General features: G+C 36.9%; 1 protein-coding gene across 1 annotated transcript; it reads left to right on the plus strand.

The window, feature by feature from the left end:
- Positions 1-786: 786 nt before the first annotated feature.
- On the plus strand, positions 787-17,286 carry rfx6 (regulatory factor X, 6). Its single transcript, XM_052098135.1, has 19 exons — positions 787-1,060; positions 1,225-1,378; positions 1,466-1,589; positions 1,777-1,838; positions 1,956-2,033; positions 2,244-2,271; positions 3,200-3,307; positions 4,450-4,527; positions 4,613-4,726; positions 5,541-5,590; positions 6,059-6,218; positions 6,298-6,436; positions 6,542-6,651; positions 7,121-7,238; positions 10,859-10,981; positions 11,076-11,282; positions 12,648-13,166; positions 13,879-14,088; positions 17,040-17,286. The coding sequence occupies exons 1-19, from the start codon at positions 865-867 to the stop codon at positions 17,216-17,218; spliced, it is 2,757 nt and encodes a 918-aa protein (XP_051954095.1). The 5' UTR covers positions 787-864; the 3' UTR covers positions 17,219-17,286.
- The last annotated feature ends 228 nt before the right edge of the window (positions 17,287-17,514 follow it).

Genomic DNA, 17,514 nt, shown 5'->3' on the forward strand with positions numbered 1-17,514 from the left:
TTTTCAGGGTATATTTCCATTAAAGAGACACAGCAACCAAGTAACAGTGACCCTTGGAGTTGTAAACTTAAGTGTTCAATTCGATCCAGAAAAGCAGATCATAATTTGCTTATCTTTTATTTTCTTTATTATTGCCAAGTAAAGCAATTTGAATTACCACTGTGTATGAAATGTGCTGTATAAATAAACCTAGACTTGACTTGACTTGCCTTGCCTAGTTGTAAAGTCTACACTGTTTTGAACAAAATGCAAAGAAACGGCCAAATGTAGTGTTTGAATGCATGTGATTGAAATGCAAAAAACATTGTGGCGGTTGGCTTGATTCACTCAATACCCAAGCAGCAAAACCAGCACCAGATTTCAAGGAGATGATATCCCTCTTGGTTAATCATTAAACGCCATTGCCAGTCCTCTGTAAATAAGATAAATGCCCCTAAGGCACTCACCTCTGTGACACACCATTTCAGAGACAGCAGAGCTTTAATTAAGACTGGAAGGTGTTCGCTTCATCATTTCTTGGATTAATGTGAACAATTACAGGATTCATGTTATATTCAAAGTGTTATATTTAGTGTTTCAATTATGCTGCAGGTGAAGATTGGTTTCTAATGAAGAAAGAGGAAAAACAGCACACTTAGTTGTCAAATTGTTTAAATGCTTTTGGAGATTCTTTGGGAAGCTTCGAAGATGTTTATTATTTCAGGAATGGATATATGTGTCACATTGCCAAACGTTAGAATGGGCTGTGTCGATTTTGGAATGTTTTAACATTTTATTTTCTATTTTTTGAGGGATCATTTTTGAATTTCAGTAGGTGGTTTTAATTTCGCATTCCAGTTTTTCCTTTTTAATTTCTCCTTGAACATGCCGATGAAAAGAAATATAGGCAGTCCATCAAAGAATGACACGTTTCATCAACTACAACCATCACAGACAAAGAGAGCTTGCAAAAGTGCAGATGACCTCCATGCAATGATTATTGTTGACCAAGAGGATCTCAGAAAAAGCATGTTTTTCAAAACCAAACTGGATGAGGAAGAGGATTCTGGAATTAAATCAGGTGGGGACATTTTTTTTTTCATTTGTTGTAAATTGTTTTCAGACTGGCTTTTGATTATACTACTGCTAAATTCTATTTAGTTAGCAGTTTACATTATGAATTTTATATTATAAATAGTTTTGTACAAGACATTTGGAAGCTATGCATGTTAATTTATTTGACAGAAGCTGATGAGAGCAATGGAAGCATATCCTCAGAAGATGATTTGGATCACCTGGATTATTCAAAGAGCTTCTCTCTGACACCAAGTATGCCAAAGAAAAGCATCAGTCAGATCATCAAGGACAAAAAGAAACAGACCCAGCTTACTTTACAATGGTATTCGCTTGCCATTACAAACGATGTCCAAGAGTGTATGAAACAAATTATATTACAATACTTTATACTTTGTTTTCTTTCTCTTAGGCTTGAGGACAATTACATTGTTTGTGAAGGTGTTTGCCTGCCGCGGTGTATCCTTTATGCTCATTATTTGGACTTTTGTCGGAAGGAGAAATTAGATCCTGCATGTGCTGCCACATTTGGAAAGGTAAGACAGTAAGGGCATTCAAGTATGATGATTCTAAGTGATTATAAAAAGTATGATAATATCCAACTTCTAAACTCAACAAGTACTGTAAGTATGTTATCATATCTCAATTTAGTGCATAAAATTAGCTATTCATTTTACTGGTAGATTAGTTGTACTATTGTGTTATAACTTATCATTATTGCAGACCATACGACAAAAATTTCCTCTGCTTACGACACGAAGGCTTGGAACCAGAGGCCATTCAAAGTAAGAAAAAGTCAAATTACTAAATTGAATTTGCTTTCATCCTTCTATTACTTGCTATGTATGACTACATCTGAACCTCTCAGTTTTTGGTAACATTGGCTTACGAATATCTTCCAGGTATCATTATTACGGAATTGGGATTAAGGAGAGCAGTGCGTATTATCACTCTGTGTACTCGGGAAAAGGTTTGACACGGTATGCGCTGACCTTCCTGATTTCACTCCATTCTCTGATCTCTCATTTCAGTGTTACATCCCTTTAGAAGTCATTGAGTATTTTGAAAATGTACAGTATATCCCATATAAAATGCATGTGATGCTAAGACATGCATTGTATTTTGATGCTTTATTTTTAGTGCAAAAATGTTTCATCATATTAAAAATCTCACTTATGTGTTTTCTACAGATTCTCTGGAAGCAAGCTAAAAAATGAGGTTTGCGATTTTACTATAGAAATCAATTATGGTTTTTCATATAAATTTGGATTGTAATATTGGAAACATTTGTTAGAAACTATTATTTGAACTTTTTTGTGATTAAATACTAATGTATGTTTGCAAAGTAGGAAAATGCCAACCTAGTCTCTAATCTTATACAGAATGAACATTACTGTAACAAAATGTTTGCAAACTGAAATTTACATGCCGCGCTCTACATTTCAGTGCCATTCCCTGGTGAAATTAACACCTAAGTGCGCTGCAACAACTGTGTGTATTATTCACTTTCACACAAATTGCGAGAACAATGGCTGATTACAACTTTATAAACACTTATTTTCACACATTTACTCACACTGTGCTATGCTATGGCTACAAAACAATTTTACAAAAACACATAATTTAAAAAATTACACATTTTAATGCTTGTTTTACAGACCCACCTATATTTACACACTTATTTTAATGTGATGAGCTTGCGCCATAGCTCACTTGATAGAGTGTTGGACTTTGAACTCCGAAAACCAGGTTTGAGCCCAGCCAAGTATGCAAACTGATACTTGAGACAAAAGTGTCATAGTGACATAGTTGCTTCAGAAAACCTGCTTTTAATTTCGCATTTGCTTAAACTCTCATTTGCATTTAGAACTCCATCTAATATTAATCTTAAAAACCACATCTGATTATTATAAAATTACTTGCTTTTGGCGCCCCCCACTGGACATTTCACTGGGAAACTGCAGCCAAACATGCAATGAAGCACGTAATTTCGTTTTGCAAAAATGTTGCCGCAGTCACCTGATGTTTATGAGATCAGACAGGAAACTAGACCAACTCTTTATTACATTCAGAAAACATTGCGATGTTGTTATTATTATAAATCGCCAAATAATTGTGTAATATGCATGCTCTTTGTTGTTTACAGGGAGGATTCACCAGGAAATACTCCCTTAGTTCTAAAACAGGAACGCTTTTACCTGAATTTCCATGTGCGCAACATCTAGTGCTACAGGAGTCTGTTTCAAAAGAAAAGGTTTGTTTATTTCCATGAAGACAATTTCCAAAAAAACTGTATGTATGAATGTTTTCCTATTTACTGTACATATGGTAGGGAGGGTTACTTTTGAAATGTATTCTACTACAGATTACAGAATACATGCTGTTAAATTTAATTTAACAGCATGTCAAATTATGGTGGTGTAGTGGGCCAAAGCACATAACTGTTAATCAGAAGGTTGCTGGTTCAAACACCACAGCCACCACCATTGTGTCCTTGAGTAAGGCACTTAACTCCAGGTTGCTCCGGGGGGATTGTCCCTGTAATAAGTGCACTGTAAGTCACTTTGGATAAAAGCATCTGCCAAATGCATACATGTAAATGTAATTTGTATCATATTCAGTTAGATTACTCAAGGTCAGTAACGTATTGTAAATACTTTGGAATACTTCTTCAGCACTGGTAGATTTTTTTTATTTCACTTGTTTTGACTATAAAAACTCTGCCAGTACAGTAAGACAAAATACACATGTTAAAAATACATTCTCTGAAAAACCTAAATATCTCATGCAATGTTGTTTCTAAAACAAGATCAATCCAATTGATTGATTTTTAGATATTTTTACAGGAAAACAATACAAAAATGATCAAGAATATGATTTTTGCCCTATTATCAAAGATCTTACTAGGAAAAAAAGAAATTATGATCCAATGTGAATTTTCTTGATCAAAAATGTGATCGTGTCTGGTAACATGTGCTTGTAATATGGCTAGAAATAGCATTTTAGCTTGGAGTAAAGATGACAATTTACACAAGATTTATTTCTATTTCTTCTGCTCCAAACTTACGTCAAACGTACTTCTCTGTCTGCTCGTATGAATGTAACACATCAATAGAAAGTGTTTCACCGCTGTTCAAATGCACTTTGGATCATCATTTATATGTATAAATGTTTCCATCTGAAGGGACTAAATAAATGCAAAGTAATCTCTTCAGTAATCAAAATACTTTTTGAATGTAACTGTATTATAATTACCAATGATTTAAATTGTAACTGTAGTGGAATACAGTTACTTATATTTTGTGTTTAAATACGTTAATCCCATTACATGCATTCCGTTACTCCCCAACCCTGACTGTACATACCTCAAACTCTTTTATACTTTTTATTTGGTAGGTTGACACATTGATTATGATGTACAAAACTCATTGTCAATGCATTCTGGACAACGCCATCAATGTCAACTTTGAGGAGGTACTATTTTAATGAATTTGTTGTCCTATATTATTATATTCTATAACAATACACTTTAACTGTACCAACGTTTCTTGTGTTCCAGATCCAGAACTTCCTGCTTCACTTCTGGCAGGGGATGCCTGAACATCTCCTTCCACTTTTGGAAAATCCAGTTATTGTGGACATTTTCTGTGTGTGTGACTCTATACTTTACAAGGTGAGCGTCAATGAACCGTGTGTGTGTGTGTATGTGTGTGTGTGTGTGTGTGTGTGTATATATATATATATATATATATATATATATATATATATATATATATATATATATATATATATATATATTAGAGGTAGACCAATATATCGGTTTTACCGATTAATTTGTGTCACTTTTTAGAATTATTGGTTATCTGCAAGCTATTTTTTTTTTTTTATTCCTTAATTAATAAACCTCATCTGGTGAAATATAGAGTATATATATATAGATATATATATATATATATATATATATATATATATATATATATATATATATATATTAGAACTATTTATACAAAGCTACATGTATACAAAAACTGTACAAAACCTTTCATCTGGTGAATATAAAGTCTTCTTGCACTTTAATTGGATGAGTCTCTTTAATTTCAAAATAATAGACCCAGTTGTATTGTAGGCTTGAGGTTTAATGTTAAAAGTTCTGCATTATGCACCAAATATTAATCGTTCTCGTTATTATTGGGATTTTGGTCGTGCAATAAACTGCTTTTGGCATTTTATTCAGTGTCTGTGCCCTTCATTGTATGGAAGGTCTAATATATTTAATCTTTAAAAAAAAAAATATTGGACGATTAATCAGTTATCTGCCTTTTACCCCACCTTAGTTATCAGTATCTGCAAAATCCACTATCGGTCGACCTCTAATATACTATCTATCTATCTATCTATATATATATATATATTTAAATGCAGTATATCAGTGTAGAAGCATTCAGTTGTATAAGGTTATCACAAACAGGCTTAATTGTTTTTCATAGGTTCTGACTGACGTTCTCATCCCTGCTACAATGCAAGATATGCCAGAGAGGTTTGTATGTTGAACTGTTTACATTATACTCGTTAACCATTTTTATCAACAAATTACTAGAAAATACTTTGAAATTAAAATTCTATCATTGTTTACGCACCTTCATTCGTTCCATCTTTTCAATACAATAGCAGTGGATAGTGACCCAAAAGTATCATAAAAGCAGTTAATGTGATTTGTGCTGCATCGTATTCCAAGTTTTATAAAGTCATGACTTTAGTTTTCAGTGAAAATCTTGACCTCTGTTGCACGTTTATGAGTGCATGAGAGAAGCTCTTTCATAATGGCTGCAGTTTTCACATGAGAATTTGCATTGTTTAGCTCTACAATCAAGTTCTTGCGTGAGCATGCATGCCACATATTTCTCGTTTTTGGCTGAACTATTGCTTTGATTGAAAATAAAACATTGAATACTGTGTAAGTGTCAAATTCAAGTGTTTTTAAATGAGTTTAGGAAAATATCTCCAGTCTTTTGGCAGATATTCGGAATTTTGCCAAGCACTGGGAACAATGGATGGTGTCCTCGTTGGAGAATCTACCAGACATTCTCTCAAATAAGAAATTGCCCATAGCTCGACGATTTGTGTCCTCCTTAAAGAGACAGACTTCATTCTTACATCTTGCACAGGTAGAACTGTTTTGATCATTCTTGCTTTTGTTTTCTTTTTTTATAGTGATGTGTTCTTAATGGTTTCATGTTGTTTTAGATCGCAAGACCTGCCCTTTTTGACCAGAATGTGGTGACCTCTATGGTGAATGATATCGATAAAGTGGATTTGAACAGTATTGGTTCTCAAGCGCTCCTTTCAATCACAAATGACCAAGATTCAGACTTCTACACTGAATGTGAGTTATTGGTGGCTTTGTAGTCTTTTGTGCTTGGTAAACTTTTATACATTCTGATAATAAAATCTGCCTCAAAATAGATTTCCTTTACTTTTCTTTTACTAGATGACTCCATTTCAGTTTTTCAAGAGCTGAAAGACCTCCTGAGGAAAAATGCCACAGTAGAGTCTTTTATTGAATGGCTAGACTCTGTTGTGGAGCAGAAAGTTATTAAGGTTTGTTGCATTGCAAGAGCTTTATCTGAAGACACTGCTAAAAAGACCAATAGCAATTTCCATGCTGGTCTAGTCTAGTTTATTCTCGTGCTAATAGTGGTGCTATTCAATAGCAAAACCAAGCTGTTGAAGCTTTTTGACTGCGAAAATGTTGCTGATTCAGAAGCAACACCAGCATGCCATCTTAAACCACCATATGTTGGTCTTCTGGTCTTAGTTGGTTTAAGATGGTCTAGCTCATCTCCTAGCCTGGCCAAGCTGGTAATCAGCTGGTTTAGCTGGTCGGCTAGCTGGTCTTCAACTCTGACCAGCTTAAAGTGCTCCAAATCCCTCTAAAACTAGAAAACAGACCAGGCCAGGAGACCAGATAAGACCAGCAAACTCGCTATGGATTTTGGGGGTTTTGGGTACAATATCAGCAATCTAGCCATGAGTGTTATGTTGAATTTACATATAATCTTTCTTTCAGCCCAGCAAGCAAAATGGTCGGTCGGTTAAAAAGCGAGCTCAGGATTTTCTTCTTAAATGGAGTTTCTTTGGAGCACGAGTGATGCACAATCTCACCTTAAACAATGCTACCAGCTTTGGTGAGCCTTCAGACTGCCTTCCTACATGGCACACTCTTTCTTTCGCTTTCAACTGCTCTAGACATTCAGATTTAGTAACACGTTTTTGCATTATTTGTATATTTTTATGTCATATTTGTATGAATTTATTTATGGTGTAACTTCATGGACCCATTCGTAAAAACCTTTTTTGCTTTTTGAATTCTGTAGATATGATTAGAGCATGATTGTTCCCTTTCCAAAAATCAAATCTGTACAATTTGTTTTGCACTGTTTAACCAGAGAGTCACTGTTGAGAGTGAGCTATAAAGTGTATTCACCCAGACTGTTCAAACAAACCTTTATCTTGCGTCGCGTGTGCCCTGATTAGAGAGTGACCTTTCCCAGTGCTCCTAGCATCTGATGACCCTACAGATGTTCCCAAAGCCAAACAGTATTACCTACAAGGCCAACCATTTGACCCTAGAAGAGTTGAGGTGAAACTCTTAGGAATTTAAGGCTATGGTTGGAATCTAATCATAGCTTGCTACTTATTGAAAATGTTTCAGTGAAAAATGTACTTGCACTATAATTTATCTAATATTTTACTATTTTAAAATGTAATTTTTTAGACGGAATTATATACTACAAATGTTTCATTGCTGTCACACGGACTCACCACAGTGCATGCAAGTGCCGTCCAAATATCATCTTTGAATTACATTTACATTTATTCATTTGGCAGATGCTTTTATCCAAAGCGAATTACAGTGCACTTATTAAAGTTTACTCCAAGGTGCTGGAGAGGCGGGTTCGGCCGATTGTCGAACCTCGGATTGAAGAGGAACAATGCGGTTTTCGTCCTGGCCGTGGAACGACGGACCAGATCTTTACTCTCGCAAGGATCCTGGAGGGGGCCTGGGAGTATGCCCATCAGGTCTACATGTGTTTTGTGGATCTGGAGAAGGCGTATGACCGGGTCCCCCGGGAGAGACTGTGGGAGGTGCTGCGGGAGTACGGGGTGGGGGGATCCCTTCTTAGGGCGATCCAATCCCTGTACGTCCAAAGCGAGAGCTGTGTCCGGTTCCTCGGCACAAAGTCGAGTTCATTCCATGTGGGGGTTGGTCTCCGCCAAGGCTGCGCTTTGTCACCAATCCTGTTTGTGATATTCATGGACAGGATATCGAGGCGTAGTCGGGGTGGGGAAGGTGTGCGGTTCGGTGGGCTGGGGATCTCATCACTGCTTTTTGCAGATGATGTTGTCGTCATGTCATCATCGGTCCGTGACCTTCAGCTCTCACTGGATCGCTTGGCAGTCGAGTGTGAAGCAGCTGGGATGAGGATTAGCACCTGTGTGTTAAATCTGAGTATATAACCTCTAAATCTGAGGCCATGGTTCTCAGCAGGTACTCCAGGTAGGGGAGGAGGTATTGCCCCAAGTGAAGCAGTTCAAATACCTCGGGGTCTTGTTCACGAGTGAGGGGACAATGGAGCGGGAGGTTGGCCGGAGAATCGGGGCAACGGGGGCGGTATTGCACGAGCTCTATCGCATCGTTGTCACGAAAAGAGAGCTGAGCCGAAAGGCAAAGCTCTCGATCTACCGGTCAATTTTTGTTACTACCCTCACCTATGGTCATGAAGGCTGGGTCATGACCGAAAGAACTAGGTCACGAGTACAAGCGGCTGAAATGGGCTTCCTCATAAGGGTGGCGGGCTTCTCCCTTAGAGATAGGGTGAGGAGCTCAGTCATCCGTGAGGAGCTCGGAGTAGAGCCGCTGCTCCTTTGCGTTGAAAGGAGTCAGTTGAGGTGGTTTGGGCATCTGGTAAGGATGCCCCCTGGCCGCCTCCCTAGGGAGGTGTTTCAGGCACGTCCAGCTGGGAGGAGGCCTCGGGGAAGACCCAGGATTAGGTGGAGAGATTTCATCTCCACACTGGCCTGGGAACGCCTCGGGGTCCCCCAGTCAGAGCTGGTTAATTTTGCTTGGGATAGGGAAGTTTGGGGCCCCCTGCTGGAGCAGCTGTCCCCGTAACCCGACTTCGGATAAGCGGTTGAAGATGGATGGATGGATTATTACAGGGACAATCCCCCGGAGCAACCTGGAGTTAATAATAATTGATCTATTGTCACACACATATATACAGTGAAATTATTTTTTTCACATAGAGTGCAGGGTCAGCCATGATATGGCACAGGTAGGGTTAAGGGCCTAGCCCAAGGGCCCAACAGTGGTATCTTGGCAGTGTTGGGGCTTGAACCCCCGACCTTCTAGTCAGTAACCCAGTGCCCTAAAAGTGCCTTAAGTTAAGCACCAAGTTATGTGCCTTGCTCAAGGACACAATAGTGCAGTGGGGATTGAACCAGCAAGCTTCTGATTAACAGGTATGTGCTTTAGCCCACTTCGCCACCACCACTCCACTGAATTAAATACAGTTATATTGTATTTTTAATACATAGTCTTAACTTTAGATCAAATAATGATTTAAAATAGAGATTAAGAAAAAAATCGCAGCTGTATTTTCCAGGCCTGAAAAAAAAATGGAGATGAATAAAATCTTAAAATCCATGGGAATTTCTGTAGAGAATATACATTTTTCAAGTTATACTCTGCTCTAAAATATTTCATCGGCAATATATTGTGTTGAGTAAAACTTGCCCACAAGCCAAAGTGATGTTCGAATTGTGAGTAAAGCTTTCTAAACTATCAAATTGGTTAACAAATCAGTCTAAATTTTTTTTTAACAAATCGGTGTAAATCCAAACATTTTTATAGATACTTATCCAGTAATCACAAATTAAATTTAAATTAAATTAATGGAAATTCATTGGTCAAAAAGTGTGAAAACCCTTTAGTATTCTTTTATAACAGCGTTTGTGTGCATCTTAAATGGATAGGTGATTCTCATAATTTCCTAAAAATCATGCCATCCCAGATGTTTATGTCTTTCTTCTTTCTGCAGAACACAAACTAAGATTTTTAAAAGAATATCTCAGCTCTGTAGGTCTATTCAATGCAAGTGAATGGTGGCCAGAAGCTACAAAAAACACATAAAAGCAATCCATAAGACTCGAGTGATTTAATCCATATCTTCTGTACCAATCCAATACATTTTGGGTGAAAACAGACTAAAATATAACTTTGACAACAGCTTTCTCCTTTGCATCCATGATTTCAAGCTTGATTACACTTCCTAGTGCCATCTAGCTCTCTGCGCAAGCGTGGTGCACTAGGACGTGTAATCTAGCTTGAAATCATGATCATGCCTAGAGACTGCATTTGGGAGATGTACAGTGAAAAAAAGTTTCTTCTCACCCAAAACAATTGGATTTCTTCAGAAGACAGGGATTAAACCACCAGAGATTATTTTTATGCTGCCTTTTATGTGCTTTTTGGAGCTTCAAAGTTTTCATCACCATTCACTTACATTGTATGGACATACAGAGATAAGATATTCTTCTAGAAATCTTTGTTTGTGTTCTGCAGAAAAAAGAAACTCATAAACTTCTGGGATGGCATGAATGTATGTAAATGATGAGAGGATTTTCATTTTTGGGGAACTAAAACAGAGATGTAGTCGGATAATTTTTGCTACCATTAAAGTTTTGGAAATTGTCTTTGCAACATTTTTTGAAATGAATAAACCTGGTTTAATGTTAATTTTAGGCTCGTTCCACCTCATTCGGATGCTATTGGATGAGTACATACTACTAGCAATTGAAACACAATTCAACAACGACAAAGAGCAGGACCTTCAGAACCTCCTGGAGAAATATATGAGGAATGCAGGTATCCTAATCATTTCCCAATTTATCTCATCATTATGTTATTTAATACTTGAACATTTTTGACCCAGTTAACTGTGATGTTTCAATTTTGACAGATGCCAGTAAAGCTGCATTCACAGCCTCACCGAGTTCCTGTTTTTTGGCCAATCGGAATAAATCTTGTGTGGCACTGAATGATTCAACTGTCAAGGACGAGAACGCCCCAGAACATGATTTCCTGTCGCTCACGGCTACACAGCAAGGACTTGGGGCTAATACTGTTGTGTACCAAGGTACCGATTCGGACAGCTTCACTTTATCTGGTACTTACAAACAGGATTGTTTTTATATTTTCATGTTTTAAAGGAGTTATTTCATGAGGAATCTTTTTTTTTTTTCATCTTTTGAGATCTTGAGTTTGATGTACTATGAAAACAAACTGTAACTTTCAGAACTCAAAACTTGCTCCTTGGTACAAAAGCATTTATCGAAACTGTGCCACAAAAACAACTAATTTTGTACTTCTGCATCTTTCATGTTACAAAGTTGCACACAGATAAAACATGACCATATAACATTACTGTCTACATTTACACTTCAGTGATGCCTGTTGGCTGACCAGGAATTCGGCTGCCCAGGCATTTTGAAGTAATTAGGAGAATGCCAGATATTTGTAAGTTTTCCTAATATAAGAGTAAAATGAAAGAAATTCCATCAAACCATGCTCATTCCTGGCTGCGTGTAGCACCTTCTGCTCTGAACATCCTTCTGAAGGATCCTGATGTTTTTAACAATGTTAAAGGGATAGTGTACCCCAAAAAATTAAATTTCTCTTGTCATTTACTCACCCTCGTGTGTGTGTGTGAGTGTGTGTGTGTGTGTGTGTGTGTGTGTGTGTGTGTGTGAGTGAGAGAGTGTGTGAGAGAGTGTGTGTGTGTGTGTGTGTGTGTGAGTGTGTGTGTGTGTGTATTTTTTTATATATACAGAATATTTCAGCTCTGTAGGTCCTCACAATGCAAGTGAATGATGACCACAACTCGTGAAGGCAGCATAAAAGTAAATAATATGACTCCAGTGGTTAAATCCATGTCTTCAGAAGCAATATGATAGGTGTGGGTGAGAAACGGATACATATTTTAGTCCTCTTTTACTATAAATCTCTACCATTGACCAGCCTCTACCAGTGTCTGGCTAAATGTGAAAGTGTAGACTGACAGTAAAAAAAAAAATAAGACTTAATATTGATCCGTTTCTCACCCACATCTGTCATATCACTTCACATGATATGGATTTAATCACTGGAGTCATATTATTTACTTTTATGCTGCCTTCATGGCCCTTTTTGAACCTTCTGAGTTCTGGTCATCATTCACTTGCATTGTGAGGACCTACAGAGATTAAATATATTCTTCTAAAAATCTTAATTTGTGTTCTGCAGAAGAAAGATAGTCATGCACATCTGGGATGGCATCATGTAAATCATGAGATAATTTTCATTTTTGGGTGAACTATACCTTTAAGCCCAATTCAGCATTTATTGTTTTGTGAATTAAGAGGCTGTTGTTGAAGGATGGTGTATTTTAAAACTAAAGTATGTTTGAAACGACTGTAATCCCGCAAGCGGGTGTATGAGCTCAAAAAATGCTTATTGTCATAATTATTGCTCATGACGCTTTTATATTTTCCAGGAGAAATGGATTACTCGCAGAACAGTGCGCCCCTTATGACCCCTCCGATATCTCCTGCTATGATCAACCATAGCAGTGTGATCAACCAGGGTCCGATGGCTGTGAGGCCCCAGAGCAGCTGCTCCATCCAGGCCCAAGTGTCTTGCCAGGCTTTCCCTGATACAATGTACCAGAGCCTGCCCAATGCCAGTTCTGGCTCCTACCCTAACCCCTCTTTTTACCAGCCCATGTTTAGACCACAGACACACACTCCAACATCAGCCTATCAAGCTCGGGTGGAGAGCGGGCGCTACACGTCCTTCTCTGGGCACCAGCTGGCCAAAGATTGCTTCAGTGGCAGCTGTACGGTGTCTCCCTATAGTTCCAGGGTTTCATCGACTGCATATACAGCCACAGGTGACCCTGTGATGGACGTTGAGGGTGTACAGATACAGGATTCTGCAGGGTACAGCTTTGGAGGAAGTGCCACCAATGGAGAAGGGTGTTCTGGTCCAGTTTGCACCAGTACAGGACACAGTGGTGAGAAAAGCTAGGATTATTGGTCAATTATAGCCGAAGTGTTTCATTTCTGTGCCATTTGCGTCACCAAATGGATTTGCTAAAATGATTATTGTTTTCAAAGTTTCCCGAAAACTTCCCACACCTTCCATTTGTCAAACAAACTGATAGACCCGCCCCAAATTTATGCCATTGATCAATAGAGGCTGTTCGGGATGTTCAAACAAACAGAACAATGTTCTGATAACGCATCAAAGCAACACTGTTAAATTTTTTTGTAGAAATCAGTCTAGAAATGGCTTCCTTATAGTTGTCTCTGCATATTAAACTGGGATACAAGTATTTTAACATTGAAAATATTGAACACTGCAGCCTAAATGTTCCCCTCCATATCGTTTTCTGTTGTCTGTCATCTATCCTAGCAGTAAAAATTGGCAAAAAAGCCAAAAAAAATATATAATAAAAATAAGAAATATGCCTAGTAAAACATGGCCTGGGAAGTAGCACATGTACATTGTATGTTAAGCTTTGTTGCTTATGTGGGAAAATTTAGTTCAAGTCTCCATTTTTCTTATCAAAAATGTGAACAAAAAGCAGAATAAAAAAATAAAATAAATAAAAAAATAAATATATATATATATCTCATGTTCATATGCTGCTCAGACAGATAAAAATGAGTAAATATGCTGATATTGTTTTTGAAATATTTAATGTTCCTCTATCTTCTGGCCAGGCTATTACAGCAGTAGTGGGTATGTGGATGCTCAGAGGATGGGCACATTTCTTGACCAGCATGTTTCAGTGATCAGCAGCGTAAGCAGCATTCGCTCCGTCTCCGCATATACTGACGTGCACGACCCTCTCAACATCCTGGACGACACAAGCAGGAAGATAGCCAGACCCTACTACACTGAACTGTCATCACTGGGCACACACACTACAGGTTAGGAGAAAATCCCTATACATTGGAAGTTAAAATGCCTGAGTCCATTTAGAAAATCTGGCATTGAAAATCTCATTCAAACCTGGAAATAAACAGGAAAGCTTTGAAAAATGTAAAACAAAGAGGTCAAATTTCCTTGCATCCATTGTAACACACAAGATGCTCTTTAGAACATTCTCAAATCATTTGAGAACATTTTGACTGCGAAGCATTCAGCTGAGAGGCAGATGTAAATTTACTGATGTTAACAACAATAAAATCTGAAAACAGTCATCTAAGGCTATGACAGTAGGACTTCTTAACTGATATTTCTTTTTCATCAGGATCTTAATTGTTGAAATAACGTTTTCCATTAAATTTCATTAGAACTGAACATATTTACAGAGGAAAAAACTCATAGCTTCATCCTTAATTCACAGGGTTCCAGACTTTGAAGCTCTTGTTAAATTCTACTTTGTACTTGCCCTTATGAAAGTTTTCCACAGTTGTTGCATACTATCCAGTGTTTAACTGTGGTATTAGTAAGAACATGGTGATCACAGGTAAAACCATGCTCCTTATTACCAGATGTGATTATGGTTTTAAAAAACAAAAACTATTATGAAAAACAATATCCATGCAGAGACTATAAAAAAACAACTGATTTAAAAGTGACTTTTACTCCCCTAATATACAATATTTAATAAAATTATAATTTTCCAAAGCCAAAGTTTGGAATAATGTACAGATTTTGCTAGTTTGGAAGGAAATTGGAACTTTAATTCACCAAAGTTGCATTCAACTGATCACAAAGTATAGTCAGGACCTTATTGATGTAAAAAAAACAGCACCATCACTATTTGAAAAATGACATTTTTGATCAAATCTAGACAGACCCCATTTCCATCAGCCATCACTCCAACACCTTATCCTTGAGTAATCATGTTAAATTGCTAATTTGGTACTAGAAAATCACTCGCCATTATATCAAACACAGTTGAAAGCTATTTTAGTTAGTGAAATGAAGCTTAACTTTTCTTTGTGATTGTTTTTGAGTTGCCACAGTGTGCAATAGACTGGCATGTCTTAAGGTCAATAATAGTTCAAAAATTGCAAAAAAGAAACCGCTTTCTCTAGAAACTCATCAGTCAATCGTTATTTTGAGGAATTTTTGAGGAAGTCTATACAATGCTTGAAATTGTCAAAAAACTGAAGATTTCATACAAAGTACTTAATGTACTTAATGTTTCTCATTATTAATGTCCCGACTATACATTGTGATCAGTTGAATGACAATTTGGTGAATAAAAGTACCAATTTCTTTCCATAATCTGTACATTATTCCAAACTTTTGGCTGTGTGTGTGTGTGTGTGTGTGTGTGTGTGTGTATATATATATATATATAAAATTGTTTTAAAATATTGCCTTAGTCTATTTTTACTGTTACCAGATGGACACAGAGACAAAAAGAGTTTAAATTGAATGAAATCCCAGATGCAGTTTATTTTGCCTCTCCAATCCCAATCAATAATTAGCATAAAAAGGAAAAAAAAAAAGTGGTACACAATACGGGACTTTTAATTATAAAGAAGCCCGAAATACACATGGGACTCTTATTTTGAAAGTTATGTGCTCCCAGTTGTTTGTTCACGACTGTCTCGCGCTTGGTTTGTTGATGTGTGCCTTGCAGCAAGCTCCTCATTAGGGCTGTTGGATTTCAGAAATTTGTGAATCGACTCAAAGTTAAATCTCGTAATAAATAGCTCACTACAAAGCGTTCTTTGCACTATTTATAATATCATGAATGACATTTACTATTAATAGGTCCATTCTAAAGTTAAATTTAAAGTTTCATTTTTTATTTATTTATATATATTTTATAAAACAAAAATGTAACGTGTATTTAACATTTTTGTTTTTGAATGAATATATATATAATTTTGATGTAAAATTGTGTTAAATGTAGGCTAATTAAAAAAAATAATATATACAAAATGTTTTAAAACACTGTAGAAATGTCGAGATCGAGTAGAGAAGCATTAGATTCTCGCTTTTAAAAGTTCAGCACATTGATTATTTGTGACTTTAACATACATATTTATTAATGTGAACTGGGACGCTAACTCTGCCATCTCCTCATTACAGATTTTGTGTTGTAACATCGGGTAATTTATTAATGTATAACAATGTACTGTCATAAATTTGGCATGTTACTTGATTAATTGTTTAATCCATCCAAAGTTAAATATCGTCAGACTACCCAGGTCTGGAAAGCAGTGTTGAAGGGCTTGTGTGATTACATCATACAGATGAACAAACTGAGCGCATTTGACTCGTTAAGATGTAGTTATTTATTATCATTTTGTAAATTGTATTAGTGCTGTTAGGCTTCTAAAATGTGTAGTATTGCAGTGGTCGAGGAAATATCAACCGGTTTCCCTGGAAGGAATTAACTCAAGTTTCGAGTCGATTCTCGATTTCTAACGCCTCGGAATCGATTCTTTCTTAAGTCGATTCACAGCCCTACTCGTCAGTCGTCATCACCGACGTCATAATAAATTATGTCTATGGTCATCACAACATAACGAGTGAAAAGAGGCGCGAGACACGCTGGTGCTCGCTCTAAAGATGTATCCAATAACTCACAAGATGATATGTGACGAAACCTCATATGAACGCACACAACCCGACTGTTGCCAATGAAATTATTATAATTAATTATAATTATTATAATTATTATGAATTACTATATTTTAAATAATTTTCGATCAATCAATTATTTTAGTCGCAGTCTGGGCCCTGGAATGTCGTGGATGTTTTAATCGGGTTTCTAAGAGCTTTGCATGGAGCCTTTATGGTTTTCATATCTCTTATTTGACACATATGTCTCTCAAAATTGCAGTTCGTTCCTTGAGCAGTAAAAGGAAAAGATTCTGAGTTTTGATATGTTGTTTTCTTTATTATGTAACAGGATCCAACATAGCTCATTCCTGCTCTGTCCCTGCACCCTGCATGTATGGAACTGCTGCTCCATATCACTCCCAGAACACACTGGTTCCTCACCAGGTGACCACAGAGGTGCGAGAAATGGTGTCCTCCCTGCCACCCATATACACTGTGTTCATGGGGTCAGCTGGTGGGCCACCCTGACTGTTGCTAAAACACCCCTTATCTCTCATTCAACTTCTATTGAATGCTATACTCACTGCAGGTGAGACGTGTTTGACCTCATATGTATGTCTTTAAATTAAACAGAAATATTTTGTTGCGAAACACTGTAGATTGCTAACTGGTATTGTGTATATATTGTTTTTTTTTTTTTACATTTGCTTTAAGTGCTAGACCCCAAGATCATGATTTCTAACTGTCCAATAATTAATGATCTTTTATTTAAGTTTTTATATTTTAATGTAAATTACCGTTCATGTCATTTTGCGTTCTTATTC

Source organism: Xyrauchen texanus, chromosome 30 (genome assembly GCF_025860055.1).
Source record: "Xyrauchen texanus isolate HMW12.3.18 chromosome 30, RBS_HiC_50CHRs, whole genome shotgun sequence".
NCBI lineage: Eukaryota > Metazoa > Chordata > Actinopteri > Cypriniformes > Catostomidae > Xyrauchen > Xyrauchen texanus.